Source organism: Phragmites australis, chromosome 17 (genome assembly GCF_958298935.1).
Source record: "Phragmites australis chromosome 17, lpPhrAust1.1, whole genome shotgun sequence".
In the NCBI taxonomy this organism is placed as follows: domain Eukaryota; kingdom Viridiplantae; phylum Streptophyta; class Magnoliopsida; order Poales; family Poaceae; genus Phragmites; species Phragmites australis.
This window is the reverse complement of record NC_084937.1, coordinates 26,254,401-26,272,556: the sequence shown is the minus strand read 5'-3', so window position 1 is coordinate 26,272,556 and position 18,156 is coordinate 26,254,401. Positions and strand designations below refer to the sequence as shown.

At 44.5% G+C, this 18,156-nt stretch overlaps 4 protein-coding genes and 1 pseudogene across 4 annotated transcripts; 4 read left to right on the top strand and 1 right to left on the bottom strand.

The window, feature by feature from the left end:
• Positions 1 to 233: 233 nt before the first annotated feature.
• On the top strand, positions 234 to 2,632 carry LOC133897659 (large ribosomal subunit protein eL8y). The gene is made up of 7 exons (XM_062338456.1): positions 234 to 348; positions 597 to 644; positions 740 to 941; positions 1,660 to 1,829; positions 1,942 to 2,070; positions 2,163 to 2,255; positions 2,344 to 2,632. Exons 1-7 carry the CDS (start codon positions 346 to 348, stop codon positions 2,473 to 2,475), a joined length of 777 nt encoding a protein of 258 aa, XP_062194440.1. The 5' UTR covers positions 234 to 345; the 3' UTR covers positions 2,476 to 2,632.
• Positions 2,633 to 3,675: 1,043 nt separating this feature from the next.
• Positions 3,676 to 6,174, top strand: LOC133897390 (transmembrane emp24 domain-containing protein p24beta2-like). Its single transcript, XM_062338118.1, has 4 exons — positions 3,676 to 4,308; positions 4,875 to 5,061; positions 5,145 to 5,252; positions 5,840 to 6,174. Exons 1-4 carry the CDS (start codon positions 4,099 to 4,101, stop codon positions 5,971 to 5,973), a joined length of 639 nt encoding a protein of 212 aa, XP_062194102.1. The 5' UTR covers positions 3,676 to 4,098; the 3' UTR covers positions 5,974 to 6,174.
• Positions 6,175 to 8,051: 1,877 nt separating this feature from the next.
• On the top strand, positions 8,052 to 11,867 carry LOC133897030 (peroxidase 73-like; annotated as a pseudogene).
• A 187-nt stretch (positions 11,868 to 12,054) lies between these two features.
• On the top strand, positions 12,055 to 13,769 carry LOC133897029 (nuclear transport factor 2-like). The gene is made up of 2 exons (XM_062337620.1): positions 12,055 to 12,222; positions 13,480 to 13,769. The coding sequence occupies exons 1-2, from the start codon at positions 12,055 to 12,057 to the stop codon at positions 13,552 to 13,554; spliced, it is 243 nt and encodes an 80-aa protein (XP_062193604.1). The 3' UTR covers positions 13,555 to 13,769.
• A 1,249-nt stretch (positions 13,770 to 15,018) lies between these two features.
• LOC133897633 (uncharacterized) lies at positions 15,019 to 17,397 on the bottom strand. Its single transcript, XM_062338428.1, has 2 exons — positions 16,861 to 17,397; positions 15,019 to 15,332 (listed from the first exon to the last, which is right to left on the bottom strand). Exons 1-2 carry the CDS (start codon positions 17,186 to 17,188, stop codon positions 15,295 to 15,297), a joined length of 366 nt encoding a protein of 121 aa, XP_062194412.1. The 5' UTR covers positions 17,189 to 17,397; the 3' UTR covers positions 15,019 to 15,294.
• Between the last annotated feature and the right edge of the window lie 759 nt (positions 17,398 to 18,156).

Genomic DNA, 18,156 nt, shown 5'->3' with positions numbered 1-18,156 from the left:
AAGGGTAGTATACGTAATACTCAAACCTATGGGGGGCTCATTTGAAAAGTACCAAACAAATGGGCTCGAACAACCGGCCCAGCCATCTAGGCCCACTCTCCCACCTTGCTCTAGGTTGCGGCCCAAGTGCCATCGCCGAAACCCTAATCTCGCCCCTGGACGGCCGAGATCATCCGGTTCCCTTGCTCATCCTACATCCGACGGCCAGGAATTGTTCACGTCGTCCCGAGGCTTCCTTTATAGAACCACCAGTCTGCTTCGAAGCATCACTCGCCGCCTCCGCCTCGTCCTCGTCCTCCCCCTTCGCCGTCTCCCGTTCGGAGCGCCAAGCTCCCCTCCAGCGAAATGGTACGTACGGTGTGGCCGCCGATTTGCCGCCTGTACTTTTAGATTCCTACCGTTCAATCTCTATCATGTGAAGAAAACTTGGATTCTTCGTGGTTTATTGGGTGTTGTTTCAATCTTGTTTCGTAGATCTTGGGAGCGCTGGCTTATGTTATTGCAGTATTAGGATGATAACTAATCTTCCTATGAATTCCTGAGAATTTACGTATGATTCATGTAATGTGCTAAGTGTTCGAATCACAAATTTGCAGGCCCCGAAGCGAGGTGGCAGGGCGCCGGTGCCGGCGAAGAAGAAGACCGTAAGCTCTGCAGTCTGCCATGCTCTTGCTGAAGATGTGTGCGATGCCATGGCTGGAGTGTGTGGTTTGATTGGGTTGTGTTTGGCTGGGTGCAGGAGAAGGTGACGAACCCGCTGTTCGAGAAGAGGCCGAAGCAGTTCGGCATCGGCGGCGCACTTCCCCCCAAGAAGGACCTGCACCGGTTCGTGAAGTGGCCCAAGGTCGTGCGCATCCAGCGCCAGCGCCGCATCCTCAAGCAGCGCCTCAAGGTGCCCCCGGCGCTCAACCAGTTCACTCGCACCCTCGACAAGAACCTCGGTATGCACATCACTCACCCCTCTGATTCGCTAGCACTGGACATAGAAATCGCAATACCTGAATTAGGTGCCCTTTTTTTGCTTGCGAGTCTGTAATAGATGAGGGAACCTGTCCTAACAATGTCATTTGCTCCATGGATCGATAATGAACCGTCTTGATGTATTCATTGTAAGTTTCTGGTTACCATTGGGTGTTCTTGTCTCACATGATCGGGCAATATAGTGGTAGGGTGTGTTTAACACCAGTTGTCATGTTTGGGTATCTTGATTAGCACTGGTGGCTTGTCTTGAGTTTATGGAGCCTTTTATTTGTGCTTATCTAATCATTTCCCCTAGTCTTTCAGAGTTTTTTTAACTCAAGAATGGATAGTAGAATGTCTAATCATGCATGCAGTATTCACCTGTAAATATGATGAAACGCTGCTGCTAAACGAGCGGATTTGTGCTCATATGAGCTACTGTAAAACTATAGAATGACTGGCATCAGCATCTCACCTCTGGAGGTGCAATCAATATAAGATGAATATACTCTTGTGTTCTGTTGTAGTTGACTATGTGGCTGGTATGCTCATACTATGTCTGTTCTGGAATTGCACCTCCTCTATTTGCCTCCTTTGTTATTGTTGATGATTGCTTTCTTGGTTCTGTATAATGCATCTCTTTAGTTTTCCAAATAAAATTTTGTAGGTCGAATATCTCTGATGTGATTAATTTTGCAGCAACCAACTTGTTTAAGATGCTTCTCAAGTACCGCCCTGAGGACAAAGCTGCCAAGAAGGAGAGGCTTTTGAAGAGGGCTCAGGCTGAGAATGAAGGGAAAACTGTTGAGGCAAAGAAACCAATCGTTGTGAAGTATGGCCTGAACCATGTGACTTACCTCATTGAGCAGGTAAGGCTTATTCACTTCTTTGTTTCACTTAACTACTTGGCAATCAAGGATTAACACTTCTATGGCAACAAGCAATGATGTTGTATTGATTGAATGTTTTTTTTTCCTCCAGAGCAAGGCCCAGCTTGTTGTCATTGCTCATGATGTGGATCCGATTGAGTTGGTTGTGTGGCTTCCAGCCCTGTGCAGGAAGATGGAGGTCCCTTACTGCATTGTTAAAGGAAAGGCTCGCCTTGGATCAGTATGTTTTTCTCCTACTCTGTTTCAAACTCTGTTGAATCTATCAAGGCTAGCTGAAATAAAGGCCCGTTGTTTACAAATAATCATATGCAGATTGTTCACAAGAAGACTGCATCTGTTCTATGCCTGACCACTGTCAAGAACGAGGACAAGCTTGAGTTCAGCAAGATCTTGGAGGCTATTAAGGTAGGAAACAATGCAATTTCGTTGTAATCTTGACATCCAATGATCCACTTGTTACTTGTTCACTGACTTCGCAACTTGTATTCTCCAGGCGAACTTCAACGACAAGTTCGACGAGGTCAGGAAGAAGTGGGGTGGCGGCATCATGGGCTCCAAGTCGCAGGCTAAGACCAAGGCCAGGGAAAAGCTTCTCGCCAAGGAGGCTGCTCAGCGGATGACTTAAACTAGCCTCAGCTGAATCCGTCTGTAGTTTCCTTGTTTTGACGGGGAAGAACATTGTGCACTCGTATTGTGGTTTTCTGAATCTAGTTTCACATCTCTTCGTTCACCAGTCCATGTTTAGAAACTTTGCAAGACAATAGTTTACAATGTTTATGCGATGTGTTGAGCCTCTGAAGCATGTGATACATTCAACAAGCATCATGTGAGCCACAAACCGGTTACACGTTATGGCCTGAGAATCCTGCAATGCTGAAGTTATGCTGGTGGCCATTCTTGCTGTTGCTAGTGAGACTGTTTCTCGTTATTGCCATTGGTAACAAAAGTTGCTCATTGCTGCGGCACAGTGCACACACGCAGGAAGAGAGTAGTTGTAGCTAGACATTTGGCATGGCCCATGGAAAGGTCTGGGACATGGCCCATGGAAAGGTCTGGGCCGGGCTTGCACCAGGCCCCCCATGTTCTTAACTGCACGTGGTCCTCATACGTCTTTTTAATGTTTATATTTTAATTTTTCAAATTTAGCAATTTTAGAGTTTGAAAAAATAGCACGAATGGATGGCTATCATATGTTGGAAGGGTCATAGGGCATTGATATTTTTTTCAAATGGATGTTTAAAATTGTTAGATTTGAAAATTTAAAATATAAAAATATAAAAAATTCTGACCCTTACGTCAGGCTCATCCACAAAAGGGCCCACACCGTTCCTTCAACGTGGAATGCGTAACAGACGGATTTTCTAAAACAAAAACTCGTCGACCCAAGAGGTCGCAAGATGCACCAACAGTGGCAGAGCTTACACATAAAATTAGCAAGGCCAACACTAAATTATGAAGAATAAGCAAGGTAGAGGGGGCCACTTTAAAGCTTAATCAGCAAAATTACCTAAATACTACCACGTTTACCATGTAGTTGCCCAAATTTAGAGGGACCATGGCCCATCTTAACCCTAATGAAGCTTCGCCTTTGTGCGCCAAGGAGGACATTGAACAGCATAGGTGAGCATTTCGACTGCTCTAGAGCCATCCTCGCCAGGCGTTGTTGTGTCCTCTATGTATTTTTGATTGTGTGTTCAGTAAAGTCTAGGGTGAAGATAACTATAACTTTAACCTATCATATTATATAAAATATGCTTCTCCTATTTTTAATTGAATGACAGAGCTCCTGCAAATTACGTTTCAAAAAGGTCCACATGTACAAGTGTTAACCCAACGAAAAGACAAGGCCTCGTGCTCTCTAATGCAAACCCGCCGGCTTCCCGATCTCTCGTCTCTTAAGAGGAGGAGCTCCGCGGAGGAGGCGGGTGAAGATTGATTTCGCGGACTGCGTCCAAGGTCAGCTTTGAACGCGCCTCCGTCCAGATCCAGGCTTCCTTCCACCGGAGCTGCACCTCTCGCCGGTGTCGTCATCGGCCTCCGTTCGAACTTGGGTTGGCTTCTTCTTGTCGGGGAGTGGAGTGTGTCCGTTCTGTTCTGTTCTGTTCTGTTCTGCAGAATCTGTTCATTGCCAATTTGTATAATTTCTTAAGCCCCGCCCCTGCGTGTAGTTATAATGGCTCTGTAATGCTTGAATTCTGATCAAACAGGGTCTAATTTCGCATCGCTCTGTGTTTCTGCCAGTGAGACAATGGGGACGAGGAGTCTCGGATTGGGGGTGTTCTTGGCCCTGTGTCTCATGCCTTTCTTGCGCAATGCTGCGGCTATCCGCTTCGTGATCGATAGGGAGGAGTGCTTCTCCCATAACGTTGATTACGAAGGGGATACGGTTCATGTATCCTTTGTTGTCATCAAGGCGGACACCCCGTGGCATTACACCGAGGATGGCGTGGATCTTGTGGTATGGCCTCACTTCCTCTCTTTCATTCCTTGTCACTATACCCAATTTTCGGTAGTGTGGTAAAATTGCTGCTTCCTTTCTTGTAAGGAGCAATGACTAGCCAAGGCCAACTACCTTCATATTTGTTTGAGAATTGAAATACTGGACATATTTGAAATCCGACTATTGATTCGATGTCAGCAGTTCAACTTACTAGCGCAAGTCATTTTGTGTCTTAGTTGTGTTCTTGCTTTGCTTTTGGAGAGAGCAGCCGTAGTCTTTTCATAGAAATGTACCTTTTCTTCTGCGGATGGAATCAGTTAACCTGTTGGGACTGGTTGGTTATCACTTACTCTTACTCTATAGTAAGGATTGACTTCCAACAGATGAATTACTTTTGTGTGTTAGCCCATGTATATCTAATCGACTTCATGATGTAGATTATTGCAGCACCCATCTGCTGATGCATTCAGATAAATTGTTTTGAGAACGTCACATAAGCAGTTCATTATCTCTGTGCTAAATAAGCTATTTATTATTTTAAGTCGCATCCACTACAAAGCTGATTCAATCTTGATTTATGGCAGGTTAAAGATCCTAAAGGCGATCAAATCCATGATTCTCGTGACAAAATTAGTGATAAATTCGAATTCATAGTTCAAAAGAGAGGTGTCCACCGCTTCTGCTTCACTAATAAGTCACCATATCATGAAACTGTGGACTTCGATGTGCATGTTGGACATTTTTCATATTTCGACCAGCATGCCAAAGATGGTACGAGTTGAGTTTTCGTAATCTCCTTTAACTTGTCTAATAAGCAACATATTAATGGTTTTTTTTCTTCTGAAAACATGCAGAGCATTTTGGCCCTTTGTTCGAACAAATTGCAAAGTTGGATGAAGCCCTCTACAACATTCAGTTCGAACAGCACTGGTTAGAGGCCCAAACAGACCGCCAAGCAATACGTAAGCCCCTCCTGCCATGCTCTCTCATCTAATTACTAATGAACTGTATAATATGTAAGGCATCGCTGTTATCATCTCTATCTTTCCTTTCTAAATACTAGTTCAGAATAATACCCAACAATTCATTAAAAAAAGAAACTCAAAAGAAGTTGTAGCCAATATGCGACTTCCTTCTTGTTAGTTTCTTACTCTCAATCGTTTCCCTGCATTAAGAGGTTCAGTCTGCTATTTAATCATAAGGTGCCGATACGACCATGTTCAGGTAGAGTCACTGCAATTTGACAACTTGGGGAGGGATATCTGGTTTTCAATTTTGAGAACTATTACGTAGTACATACTCCACTAATGAGCAACATGAGAATGCATGCCGACTTGCCGAGTCATATTTGTGTAGCCTCATGTTTGGTTACAGCCCTTCCTTTGCATAGTCTTTTGCACTGATGTGATGATGTCTAACCCACCAGCATTTTACATCTACTATTTTCTATGGCTTCTCAGCTATCAATCTTATGGACAAATTTGGCATTACCAGCTAAGCATGTATTGTTCCTAAAATTGTGATGCTTTCCTTCCATATTGTGATGCAGTAAATGAAAGCATGAGCAGGAGGGCAGTTCACAAGGCACTCTTTGAATCAGCTGCCCTTGTTGCAGCCAGTGTTGTGCAGGTTTACCTATTGCGCCGCCTCTTTGAGCGTAAGTTGGGGACTTCTAGGGTCTAATTCTGTGACAGTAGATCACCTCATGCTCATCAGCCCAACAGGATTTCTATACTGCATTGTATTGTTGCTTCGGTACATCTTGTTTGAGTGTTCATGAATTTTTGTTCCAGAATTTTGTAATTCAGTTGACACAGCGCTGTGCAGCATTAATTTGCCTTGTACAATTTTTTTCCACCAGTTTCAAACCAACTTTTATCTCTATCTTTGTACCTGCATATTGTGGCTAGGTGCTCTCATGGTGAGTACCCGTCAATGTACTAGAGTACTGATCTTGGTAAGATCGAAGCAATAACATGTGAATAAAGGACAATGCAAGGAAACACAAAAAAAATGGCAGATTTCTGAAAAATAACAATGTCTGGACTGACAGGAGCACTGCCAGCCCAAACCTGCAACCTTTGTATGGCAATCACAAACCATCTTTTCTGTGATAAGAAATTGTTAGTTTGAATTATTTAAGCTTGTTTCATGCTGCTATTATTCCTTAATTTGACTGACGGGACTTTGAAAAGGCTCTGATGATACCAAATCCAAGGAGATGATGTCCATTGGTTTGTTGGTAACACTTCACCATCCGATTATTATACAATTGGAACCATGTGTAGCTCATTGCTCGCAATTCTCGTTGGACTATATTTGATTGGCATTGGGGGTAAAGATTTCACAAATAGTCATTAACACAAACATCAGCTGAAGCTGATAAGCGGAAGAGCTCTGCTATTCACATTTCAAAGTCCAATATGCATGATAGGCATGGCCTCAGTGACATCGAGTGAGGAATTTATGGCCAATCTTTATCTTAGCCGCCCGTGATGTATCAACGTCATGAACTCATGAGTCACGTACGAATCGTGATCATAATCCGGTATACTCTTGGAATGGCCAATAATTGGCAGCCTATACTTTTGCTGATCCACGAAGTCAGGTACTGCTAGTATAATATCGTCAGTATTTCTTCCTTGGAACAATTCTACTTGAAAAACCTTCCAAGAGGTTGTGATCTGCACCAGAACACACCTAACCATCCACTCCTGATGAGAGTTAATAATTATATCATATCTCGAATCTCGATGCATGTGATGAAAACCAGGTCAAGTTTGATATCAGTTTCTCAACAATGCGTCGGATGAGTTGGAGACTACTAGTCCTCAAAATCTCCTGAATGTGCCCTGATTTTATACCTGTGCATGTAGCTGGTTGTTTTCAAATCAGATATTTTACTAACAAATTGTACAGATTCTACAACATTGCAATTTTCAGTTATCCCTTCAACTACTTAGCTTCATCATATTGCAATTTGTAATTAAATTATCAACCTAACCTCTCTTCTTTTTTTCTCGAATACACAAAAGAACTACGTATCATTGTATTAAGATAGAAAAAACCGATACAAATACATTGCCTAAGGGAAGCCCCTCGGAGCAAGGAAGAAAGGGAAAAAAAGGGATAGCTATTCAAATAACAGGCGTGCCACATAAACAATAAGGAATGACCACTTTCGAGATCTCTCGTAGCACTCCTAATCTTGCCACAAGGCCTCCAGCCTCTTTGCTCCTGTCATGATCCATAGTCGTGTCTCGTCTGAGATCTCTTGCAAGACCGTCTTTACTCAAGGTGAGACACCATTGAACACACCGTTGTTACGGTGCTTCCACAGCCATGATGCGCCAAAGATGATCAGAGGGTGGAGCCCTTTGCATCTTTCTTTTCCTGCTCGTTGTTGCGCTCGGTGCCACCAATCCGTGAAAACATCATCTGAAGCGGAGGGTGCGAGCTACTGGAGACTGACCCAGCTGAGGAGCTTGAATCATAAGTCCCGTGCGAAAACACAGGAGCAGAGGAATATAATATATGTTTCATCTTCTTGATCACAAAGTGGACATCTGACTGAACGATCAGCTGTCCAACATCTGTTGACTCACCCTCTCCTTTTTCACTCACCCTAGTGCACACTGTATACACAGGCCCATCCTTCCTCCCTGTCTCCATTTGTAGAGCCTTCCAAGCTAGCCACTGGTCGCTAGTCAATGTCTTCTTCCCATCGGAGCGCACACACACAGAGCTTGAGCTCCAAGGCCATGGAGCAGTGGAGAGGGCACCTGTTACTGTAGTAGTGGCGGCCCTGGTGGCCGCAATGCTTCCGTCCGGCGAGGCGAAGCTGTCGCCGGACTACTACCGGTCCACGTGCCCGGACGTCGAGGCGATCGTGCGGTCAGTGGTGGCAAAGAAGATCAAGGAGACCTTTGTCACGGTCCCGGCCACGCTGCGCCTCTTCTTCCACGACTGCTTCGTCGAGGTGAGCGAGATATACATCAGCGCCTGCAGCTGCGCGTTTGTGTAACTTGAGGTTCTTTATAGGAGCGAAGTTAAGAAACACGGGAATTTCTACCAAATGATGCTGGAATCGAACGGATTCCTGCGAAACTCCCTGATTCCAAACGTTCAGCTGCATTCGGATCGTCTATTGGAGTTTCTTGGTTTGCAATCCTATTGAAGAGGTTCAGTTTGATCAGCCTTGTAAAGTTTGCAGCTTTCAACTGTCTTTCAGGCTTACAGCTCTCAGCCGCCTTTCAGGCTTGCAGCTTACTGCTCATTTCATTGGAATTTTCAGATCGGAATGAATTCGGTTTGTCTCAGCAAAAAATAGGAATGATGGTCTTTTTCAAAAAAACGAGAGAGAAGGGAATGATACATTAGACAACATACGGTACTATATTTGCTAAAATAGATAATATATCAGCATATTTACAAATTTAGCATTTGTATTCGACACTTCGTTCATCGAAAACCCGATTTCGGTACGTGAGGCACCGAAAAAGATGGGTCCGACCGTTTTCAATATCTAAGGTGCCGAATACAGCACATGTGCCGAATACAGGCCGGCAGCGGTCTTGTCACCGCTCCCGCGTGCTGCTGCTCATCTTGCTCAGTGCAACTTTAGCAGACTAGTGAAATTTAACTAGTCATATCTTCATTTGTCTATTCACTCCAAAAAATTCTCCTTCTATATTTCTACACACTCCTACTCTCCATATCTCATATAGTATATTTTATTTGTAGCGGTTGTTTCTTGCAACGACTTTATTACAACGGTTATATTTCAACAACTAGTTTTTTCAAATGGTTTCCAAACAGATATATCCCTACTGTATATATGGGTAGCCATCCGATTGTAGTTCTAGCAATGTATTCGAATTATTGTAAGAGCAGTTATCACATAAGCGCATGTGTTGTAAGAATTTGTAAGAGCAGTTATCATATAAGCACATATATTGTAAGAATTTGTAAGAACAGTTACCACATAAGCACACGTATTGTAAGAATTTGTAAGAGCAGTTAACACACAAACACATAAGTTATAAGAGCACTTATCACACAAGCACACGCATTGTAAAATGGAATTACCTCGATGAGATCTACACATCTGCGGTCTCTGATGGTACATCTGAACAACGGATCTAAAAAGTCAAATTTCGCACTTCCAGAAGACCCATGGTCAACTGCTTTATTTTATTTCTTAAACACTTAGGGTATTACACCGGCGTGCACAAACCAAGCACCGAACCATCCGATGGGTTGATCTTCAGTCTTCAGCACTTATATTCTTCTCTGCAGGAAATACTCCAATGTTACCCTGTGTAGATCATTGAACTATTTGGTGAGGTCCTTAACTTTCTCCCCTTTGTTAGAAACACTATGGTAAGTTCAACACACAGAGCACTGTACCATACGATGAGGTCAATTCTCCTAGGACTTCTCCAATTCAGTCAATTTTTGTCACGGATGCGGAGATTTCTTTATGTATTACATCCATAAAACCTACTAACATATATTCTTAATAAACATATTAGTCCCAATGACTATATTATTATTAATCACCAAAATCACAATCATAACCTAATAGGACTATTTTTGCTACATAAGCAAATAATCTAAGTATTCCAATTTATCAAATTAATATAATTAAACAAATATAATTGAACCGATTAAACAATCTACTTACTCTAATTATTATTATTAATCTAAGTATTAATTAAATATATAATATAAGTACTTACTGTAACTCGCGTTGTTGCTCCTCAAGTTACTCCTCTCCTACTGCTCCTCCTCAACTCGCGCTACTGCTCCTCATCACCTTGCGCTGCTTATCATCTCCTCACGCTGCTACTCCTCCTCGCATCGCACTGCTTCTCCTCTCCTCGCGCTCCTCCTCCTATCCTCTCTTCTTGCGTGAAGCTCTCAACTGAAGCCCTTTGTCATTATATAGCAAACACATGGTAGCAGACACTGGGACAACAACGCGTGGCCTGCAAAGCGTGACAAAGACACGGACAACAGCAGCACGCGGGACGTCAGGACAACAGTAGCATGCGACAACTAAAGCGTGATAAGACCGTTGCCGACATAAGAACAAGCCTATATTCGGCATCTGAGGTGTTAAATACGGTATTGTGCACCGTATTCGGTACCTACATGTTATTTTTGGCAACTCAGGTGGCGAAAACGGTTGAGCCCATCCTTTTTCGGTGTCTCGCGAACTGAAATCGGGTTTTCAGTAACAAAATATCAAATACCAATACTAAATTTATAAATACGTCGATATATTATTTATTTTGATAAGTACTGTGTAAATTTTGTCTATTTTTAGATTTTTGCCTGGAGGATAATCGCATGGTTGATCGGGCAGTAGATTATTGGTAGGAATGACGGCTCGATTGGCTCCAAATCAGGCACTCGCCGTTTCGGCCATGTGTCTGCACGACCTTTTCTGTCAACTGGGATGAATCTTACCAAATATTTAGGCCAGACGTGTCGGACGTCCCCGGTGCCAAATCACTACCAGGCACCCATTTGTGATTTCCGACGTGGCGAATGCAGAAATTCATGCTGTCCACGCCACCATTCCTCACTCTCACGAAATTTTTTCAATTCCAAATTACCAGTGATGCAAAGTACTGCTGTACTCATTTTGAATGTATTGTTGATAGTGCTTTGTAGTTTGTACCGAGTGCAATTGAAATCGACATGTTTCTGGTGAATTTATTTGCAGGGCTGTGACGCGTCGGTCATAATTGCGTCCCGCGACAGCGATGCCGAGAAGGACGCGCCGGACAACGTGTCCCTCGCCAGCGACCGAGGTCGAGAAGAAGTGCCCCGGCGTGGTCTCCTGTGCGGACATCCTCGCCATCGCTGCCAGGGACGTCGTCAGCATGGTAATTGAGGCGCTCACTCATCATGCACCGCTAGCTCTCTCTTGTCATGGTTACAGCTCCTGAGACTTGGCAATGCCAGTGTCTGACTCTTGGTTGTGGTAATGGCGTGGCGGTCGTCCGGCCCCCACTGGGCCGTCGAGCTCGGCCGGCTGGACGGGCTCGTCTCCAAGGCCAGCAACGTCGCGGGCAGGCTGCCGGGGCCGGACATGCGCGTCAAGGACCTCGCGGCCATGTTCGCCAAGCACAACCTCGGCACGCTCGACTTGGTCACGCTCTCGGGCGCGCACACCGTTGGGTTCGCGCACTGCACCCGCTTCACCGATCGCCTGTACCGTCACGGAGGCGGCGCGACGGTGGACCCGGCGTACGCGCGGCAGCTCATGCAGGTGTGCCCGCCGGACGTCGGCGCGACCATCGCCGTCAACATGGACCCGATCACCCCGACTGCCTTCGACGACGCCTACTACAAACGCCAACCTCGCCGGCGGGCTGAGCCAGTTCACTTCCGACGAGGCGCTGTACAGCGACGGCGCGTCGCGTCCTGCGGTGAAGGGATTCTCCAAGAACCAGACACACTTCTTCGAGGCGTTCAAGGAGGCCATGGTCAAGCTGGGGAGAGTCGGAGTGAAGACCGGAAGGCATGGGGAGATCAGGAGGGACTGCACCACGTTCAACAAGTAGATCGAGGAGGCTGCATACCACAACACTTGTAATTGAGATCAATGTTGACATTATTTTTCAAAGTTCGACAGCTAATTTTTCAAAAATGCACATGCAAATAGTTGTTATAAATATACAATATGCTTAAAGTACTTTTAATGGCAAGACTAATGATACTGCCAGCCACCCATCCGGCCCCGCTGGCGACATGCTCGTCTTCGTCGCCGGGAAGCTCACCTCGCTCCCTTTCGCCGCGTGCAAGGACCAGGTCACCACCGTTGACTGCCAGCCATCCGGCCCCGCTGGCGACATGCTCGTCTTCGTCTCCGGCGCCCTGCAGATCGGCGAGGGCAAGCACCTCCTCAAGTTCTCGCAGGTGATCTCCCTTTAGCCTCTAACGATCCTTTCACCTAATCTGATTCGTAGCCGTGACTGGAACGTTTGATCTCTCTATACTGAGATGTTTTAGAGCGTATTTGGATGTATCCTAGCGATTAGTTGCGGAGATGCGGTTGCTCCGGTACATTATCTGCATCCTAGCTGACTTGCTAATGTTGCGGATTTGTTTTATTCAATATCTGTTTATTGCTCTGGAGATAGGATTGGTCATAATTTGATTGCTGCACATATCTTGTTGCCTCCTGTACTTTTCAGATTGTCTCTACACTCTAGGATTCACAGTGTGATCTGTCCCTGCCAGGATTATTTTGTTGCAATGTTTTGTTCATAGTTATTACCTCCTTCAAGGGCACACAATTTGTATGTTGAACTTCATTCTGCTATTTCCAGTGATCTATTGCATCATTTGATCTCTTGGTTTGGTTGAGGGATTTGAGAATTATATGATGATTTGGAGTTTCCATGCTCAATCTAGTTCGTTGTTATTATTTTCGCGGAGGGCATGTCAACATGATTCTTTTTTTAATGCTTGTTGATTATCTTGTTATCCACATCGGGGAGATGTAGCAATTTTTTGTTTGATTCTATCATAGCTGTCATATTTTGCATTGCCTTTGACATTTGCTTTGTGTTTGATTCACGCTAGTATTGGTTAATCTTGTATTCCTGAGTTCAGAATTTTAGCATCCTGTTTTATCAGTGAACTAAGTTTGTGAACACAGATGTGGGATGCTGACAGGTTGCATTTTTATTGACAAAGTCGTATCTACTGAATCATTTTCGATGCCCTGGAATGCCAACCCTTTCGGCACATCACTTCTCTGTGTTTTCCTAGTAAGGTCTAGCTTCTAAGTTAATACATGAACCATGTTCTTGTTGCGTGCTTCCTCGATCATGCTCATTGTTGTCGCCTGGTTTTTGGAGAAAATCAGAAAATATTGCACCTGCTACTGTCCAACTTGTGTGTGCTTCGAATTCATGTCTACCATAATTGTGTCTCGTCAGCTGTGTTGTGAGGTATTTGATGTTTCTGTTTTTTTAGATAGCTGAACTGAGTCCCCACAGGCTAGATTACCTTCAGTTTTCTGTTACGTTAAAGCCTTAAAAGATGTTTGTATTGGTTACATCTATTATGGTCTGTCTATTTTTTTTTTGTTTATTTGTCTTTTCTCTGTGACTTTTTTTTTTGTTGGCATGCCCAAATGAAATTGATGATTGTAACCTGTTGGTGCAGATGTTCCATTTGATGCCAGCAGAACCAGGGAACTTCTACGTGCAGAACGACATGTTCCGCCTGAACTATGGCTAAGAATGTCTTCCAGAAACAATGTAGTTCTGGTTTTGTGTCGAATGATGTAAAATTAATGCTGCATTAGTTTCAGCGGCTGAGTGATCTGTTGCGAGGGATTTTGGATTCCCTATATGGATCACTACTCTCCTTTTTTTTCTGAGAATTATGAATCGGTACTTTAGGATTTGTTATTTTCCTCGTCTTGTAACTGTGGCAATGGTGTCAGTTTTAAGGTGAAGGTTGACGAAGTTCTCTTTTGCTTATTTTTTTTCTCGAATATGCAGGAAGACTACGTATCTTTGTATTAGAGAAGAAATAAAGAGTTTAAAATATTACAACACGGAGTGTCACCGCACACAATCTCTTTTGTTCATGTCGGAGTGCATTCCTGATTCCTTCCATTCGATGGCCTTCTGATTTTATTCGCCGCAGGCTTTCACAGCAAATATTCCGTTTTGAGATTGTGTGAACTGCAAAATCCTGCTTCTTGTTCTGAACTCATCAAATATATGCAAAATGCTAAATGCGTCGGGATTATATATTTGGTCGAATCAGAGCACACGAACAATCTGCCCACCTGATAACGAGTTGTGCCTTTCTTCTCTTCGTTTGTCTCTCCCTTGCGTTTCTTAGCTCCTGGACTCCGACACGGCCAAGCTTCACCGTTGCCGGCGGTTGCAAAGCAGCACCACCCTGCCAACAAGACACGGAGCCGGTGCCGGTGCCGGTGCAGCGCAAGTCACATAACTCCCTTGGATGCCAGTTGCTTGACGTCGACCCTAGAATGGGGCTATGGGCACGTACTCACGCAAAGCTTTCTTGTGGTAGGGCATTGCTTCTTCAGGCAGACGTCCTGTTGCTTTCATGGCCACATATTTTGGCCTAATCGCCTAGCCTTTTCTTTCGTGAGGTCTTCACTTTCTATCGGTTTCGGGACTTGGGAGCGAACTATTTTTTGGGCCTACCCAACGTTTCCAGCAGGGGCGGGTATCTGTAGCAATCTGTGAATCTGATAGCCTTTTTGTACTCAGGAAAGAAAGCACTTTATCAAGGTCTGTTGTGCTTATTCTTGCTTGTCTAGGCAAGGATTAAGTAATGTTTAAGCATAAGAGACAAAGTTAATGTGAGAGGAAACTGCAATTTCTGAGTTTCTTCACAGTTTGTGTAACATCACCAGAACAGAAGGCAAGAGATTAAGTTCACTGTACGTCGGTAGGTGGCACTTCTGTTGAGACTGCACAGAGAAGCATAGCAATTGAACTAGAAGAGAAGCCCAGAGACAAGTTCACACTTTTCATTTTCATTCGAGGGTCCAAAACAGAATGCATAGAAATTGAACTGTTGGTGGCACTTCAATTGAACTAGAAATGGAGATTTGCATATTGTTCCTCTCCAACATGAGCATAGGTAGAACTTAACAGGGCAGTAGGGAGAAGGGCCCAAGGGGGAGGACCTAATTGATCAACAGTAAGAATTAAGACAGGCTGAAAAATATAAGATTCTTGTTGTTCTGCAGAGGAACTGAAATTAGAACATTTCTGAAACAATTATAAGCCCCATGTATAATTATACCAGAACATTTTTTTCCATATGTACAAAGAAGTATCCTACTAGTATAAACCATTTAAAACTTGCTGCGGTGTTACATGGTAAAAAAGTTGCCCACGAAGGAAAATATAGGTTATGCAGCGATAAACCGAGCTGCTCAAACCTCGCTGCTTCTATACACCTCCGTGGGAGCCTACTTCGTATTTTGCTTCACATCGGCATGAACGGAGGCTTGGAAAATATATGCCCTGCAAGAAGATGACAACAAAAAGGCGTTGTTACAGTGCTGCGTTGGATATAAAGGTAAAAAGTCTTGGTAGCATGATAACGACCTATGCTGGAGTATTAAAGAAAATGGAATTGAAATGGTTTGAACTTATTCTAGATGGTAATAATACTTCTTGAAGATGTACTTAGTCTATCAGCTTTGTTCAGCAAAGAAAACGAAAAATAAGAGTGTAGATTTTCCATGTTTCAGAACAACACTTTTCTAGAGCTAATCTTGGTTGGTTTTGAAACTGAGGTTGAATTCCACCATTATCTCACTCTTGTATTTCTAATTCTCTATTCCTGTAAGAAATATAAGGACAATAGTGAAATACTGAAAGGAATAGGCCAGGTCAATTCCCACCTGTCTGCTGTTTTTCCCTACTTTTTAGTTAAGAGACCAGGAAAGTTCTTGTCCTGTAAGATCATGAATCCTTACATTGTCTTCGTTTCAAATATTTTTCTTAAGAAATTCCCCTGTCCCGCAATCAACATGAATCAATATACAATGGTTCTTTCCCTGGTCTCCTACTTAACAAGCACTAAAGCACTCAGGAAAGTAAATACCGATGTCATTGTTACATGATCCTTTTTGACTTTACATGTTTACTCTTCCTTTCCCTCCCTTAATTTCACACAGTGTGTGACATAACTAACTTTTCCCATTCCGATAATTCATCAAACTACAGTTATCAATAGCCGTTACTGACCTTAACTTGCATAACTAAAACTAACTTGTACTGGCTGTCTGGCTTGCACCACCAGCGATTACTTACTTTCCCCTTACCCCTTTTCTGTAGGATGGGCGGTGCTGTGCGCTTAAATCCTAAGCTAATGTCGCTTACCAAGAAGAACTGCAAAATAGAGGTACGGCACTTTTCTACCACAGGCTGTTCACATTGTCTTGACTCTTGAAAACAATTGTCCAAGCCTATGATACCCTCTTGAACTAAATCGGCAGAATTGTCCTAAATTGTTTTTTAGGGAAAGAATTCTCCTAAATTCCCAATTTGCATCAATAACCTACTTTAGTTTCAACGTTCACAACGATTTTTTTTTACGGTGGGACTCCATCTGCACGGCCTTTATTGGAGGTCCCGAGGCTGGGTGCGGAATAGGGGATCGAACCCCCGCCAGGCTCGATTCCACCATGGAGCGTTGCCCCCACGCTCCGTGCGTGACAGCATAAATCGGAAAAATCCCTTGCATACCCGCGCGAGCACACGCTCGAATGCGGGCTGGCTCAGGCGCTCGCGCCGTTCACAACGATTTCAAGCTTCCAAAGAACTTAGATGCTTCAAACTAGGGAAAATTTAAGCAAAGAATGCTCAATTTGGCGCGTTTAACCCTGACCAAGCATGGGAACCTCACCGATTCACCTATTAGTTCCCAATTACGCTCAAATTCACACTGAATTTCGATATTCGGCACCCCAATCATACAAAAGAAGGATCTTTCATCCCCCAGAAACATGTAACCCTAAACGGCCAAACCGGTGAGATCACGTACATGGGGAGGCCTCCTTGGGCGAGGAGGCGGCTGCGGGCCAGAGGAGGATGGCCCTCCCGATCCCAGAGAGGTTGGTGACGAAGCCGACGAAGAGGAAGACGCAGCCGAGCCCGACGACCCAGGGCATGAGGAAGAACCCCAGCATGAAGGTCACGGACCCGCAGAGCATCAGCGCCATGGACGCGCCCAGCAGCATGGACGCCACCCCCGCCGCCGTCACCTGCCGCGGCAGCAGCGGCCGCGGCCCCTCCGGCGACCGAAGAATTGTCAGCAGGAGTGCGCAGAGCTCGTAGAGCAGCCGCGACTGGTGCGCCTCCGCTGGCCTCATCCCGACGCCGCCGCGGGGGAGCGCCGCCGTTCCTTGAGTCGTGGAGGAGATGAGACGGCGGTCGAGGAAGGAGGAGAGGGGAACGCCGAAATGGCTAGGATCTACGCTGCGTTTCTCGTTGCTGTTGCTCCTTTTTTTTGGTTGGGTTTGCGCTTTCGTGTCGCTGAAAGAAAGGCAACATGGGTCCAGCGTCTCCAATCGGATAATGTCGCTCTGGAGTCTGAATAGTGAATACATTATTCTTTATTGGTTGGTTGATTCCGGTGTGACGTGGATAACTCGTTGATTGACTAAGATCATGATTCATGCAACTCGTGGACAATAATTCTCCAGAAACGGGTTGGTTTCCGATTCTTTATACAAATATTTATCTGTTAAATTAGAATTATCTTGAAAATTATTTAACTAGATGACTGTATTTAGTTTTTTGAAATAGAGGATGATAGTGAAATGGATTTTTACCATACATTTTTATTGACTCATCATATCATGAATTTTTATCATTATCATCACTTGATAACATATAAAAAAACTTCATCTCATTATCCTCAACTCTTCCCCACGGTTCTCCCTCCACTGTCCTCTTCCCCCATTGTTCTCTCTCTATTTCCATTATACTCTCAGGCCCATTGCAGCTTGTTGATGAGCGAGATTAGGTTCTTCATGGCCCTAGCAACGAGGAACAAGATCTGGCTAGGTTGCATGAGGTGACGGAGGAGGTGAGATTGGGACGGGGAGGCATGGGGAAATGAGGTGAGGCCGACCGTTCAACAGTGTATAGGATTCTCCTCTATGCGCCACCGTCAGTCTCCTCCTTATGGTCAGCTGCCCCATGCAACTCATTTGTCATTGGGCTTGTTCTCCTAGCGCCGTCGCCATTAAGCTTCTCCTCCACACGCCACCACCTGGCTCATCCTCCACGCGTCACCGCCGCCGAGCTCCTCCTCCACGTGCCACCATCGTTAAGC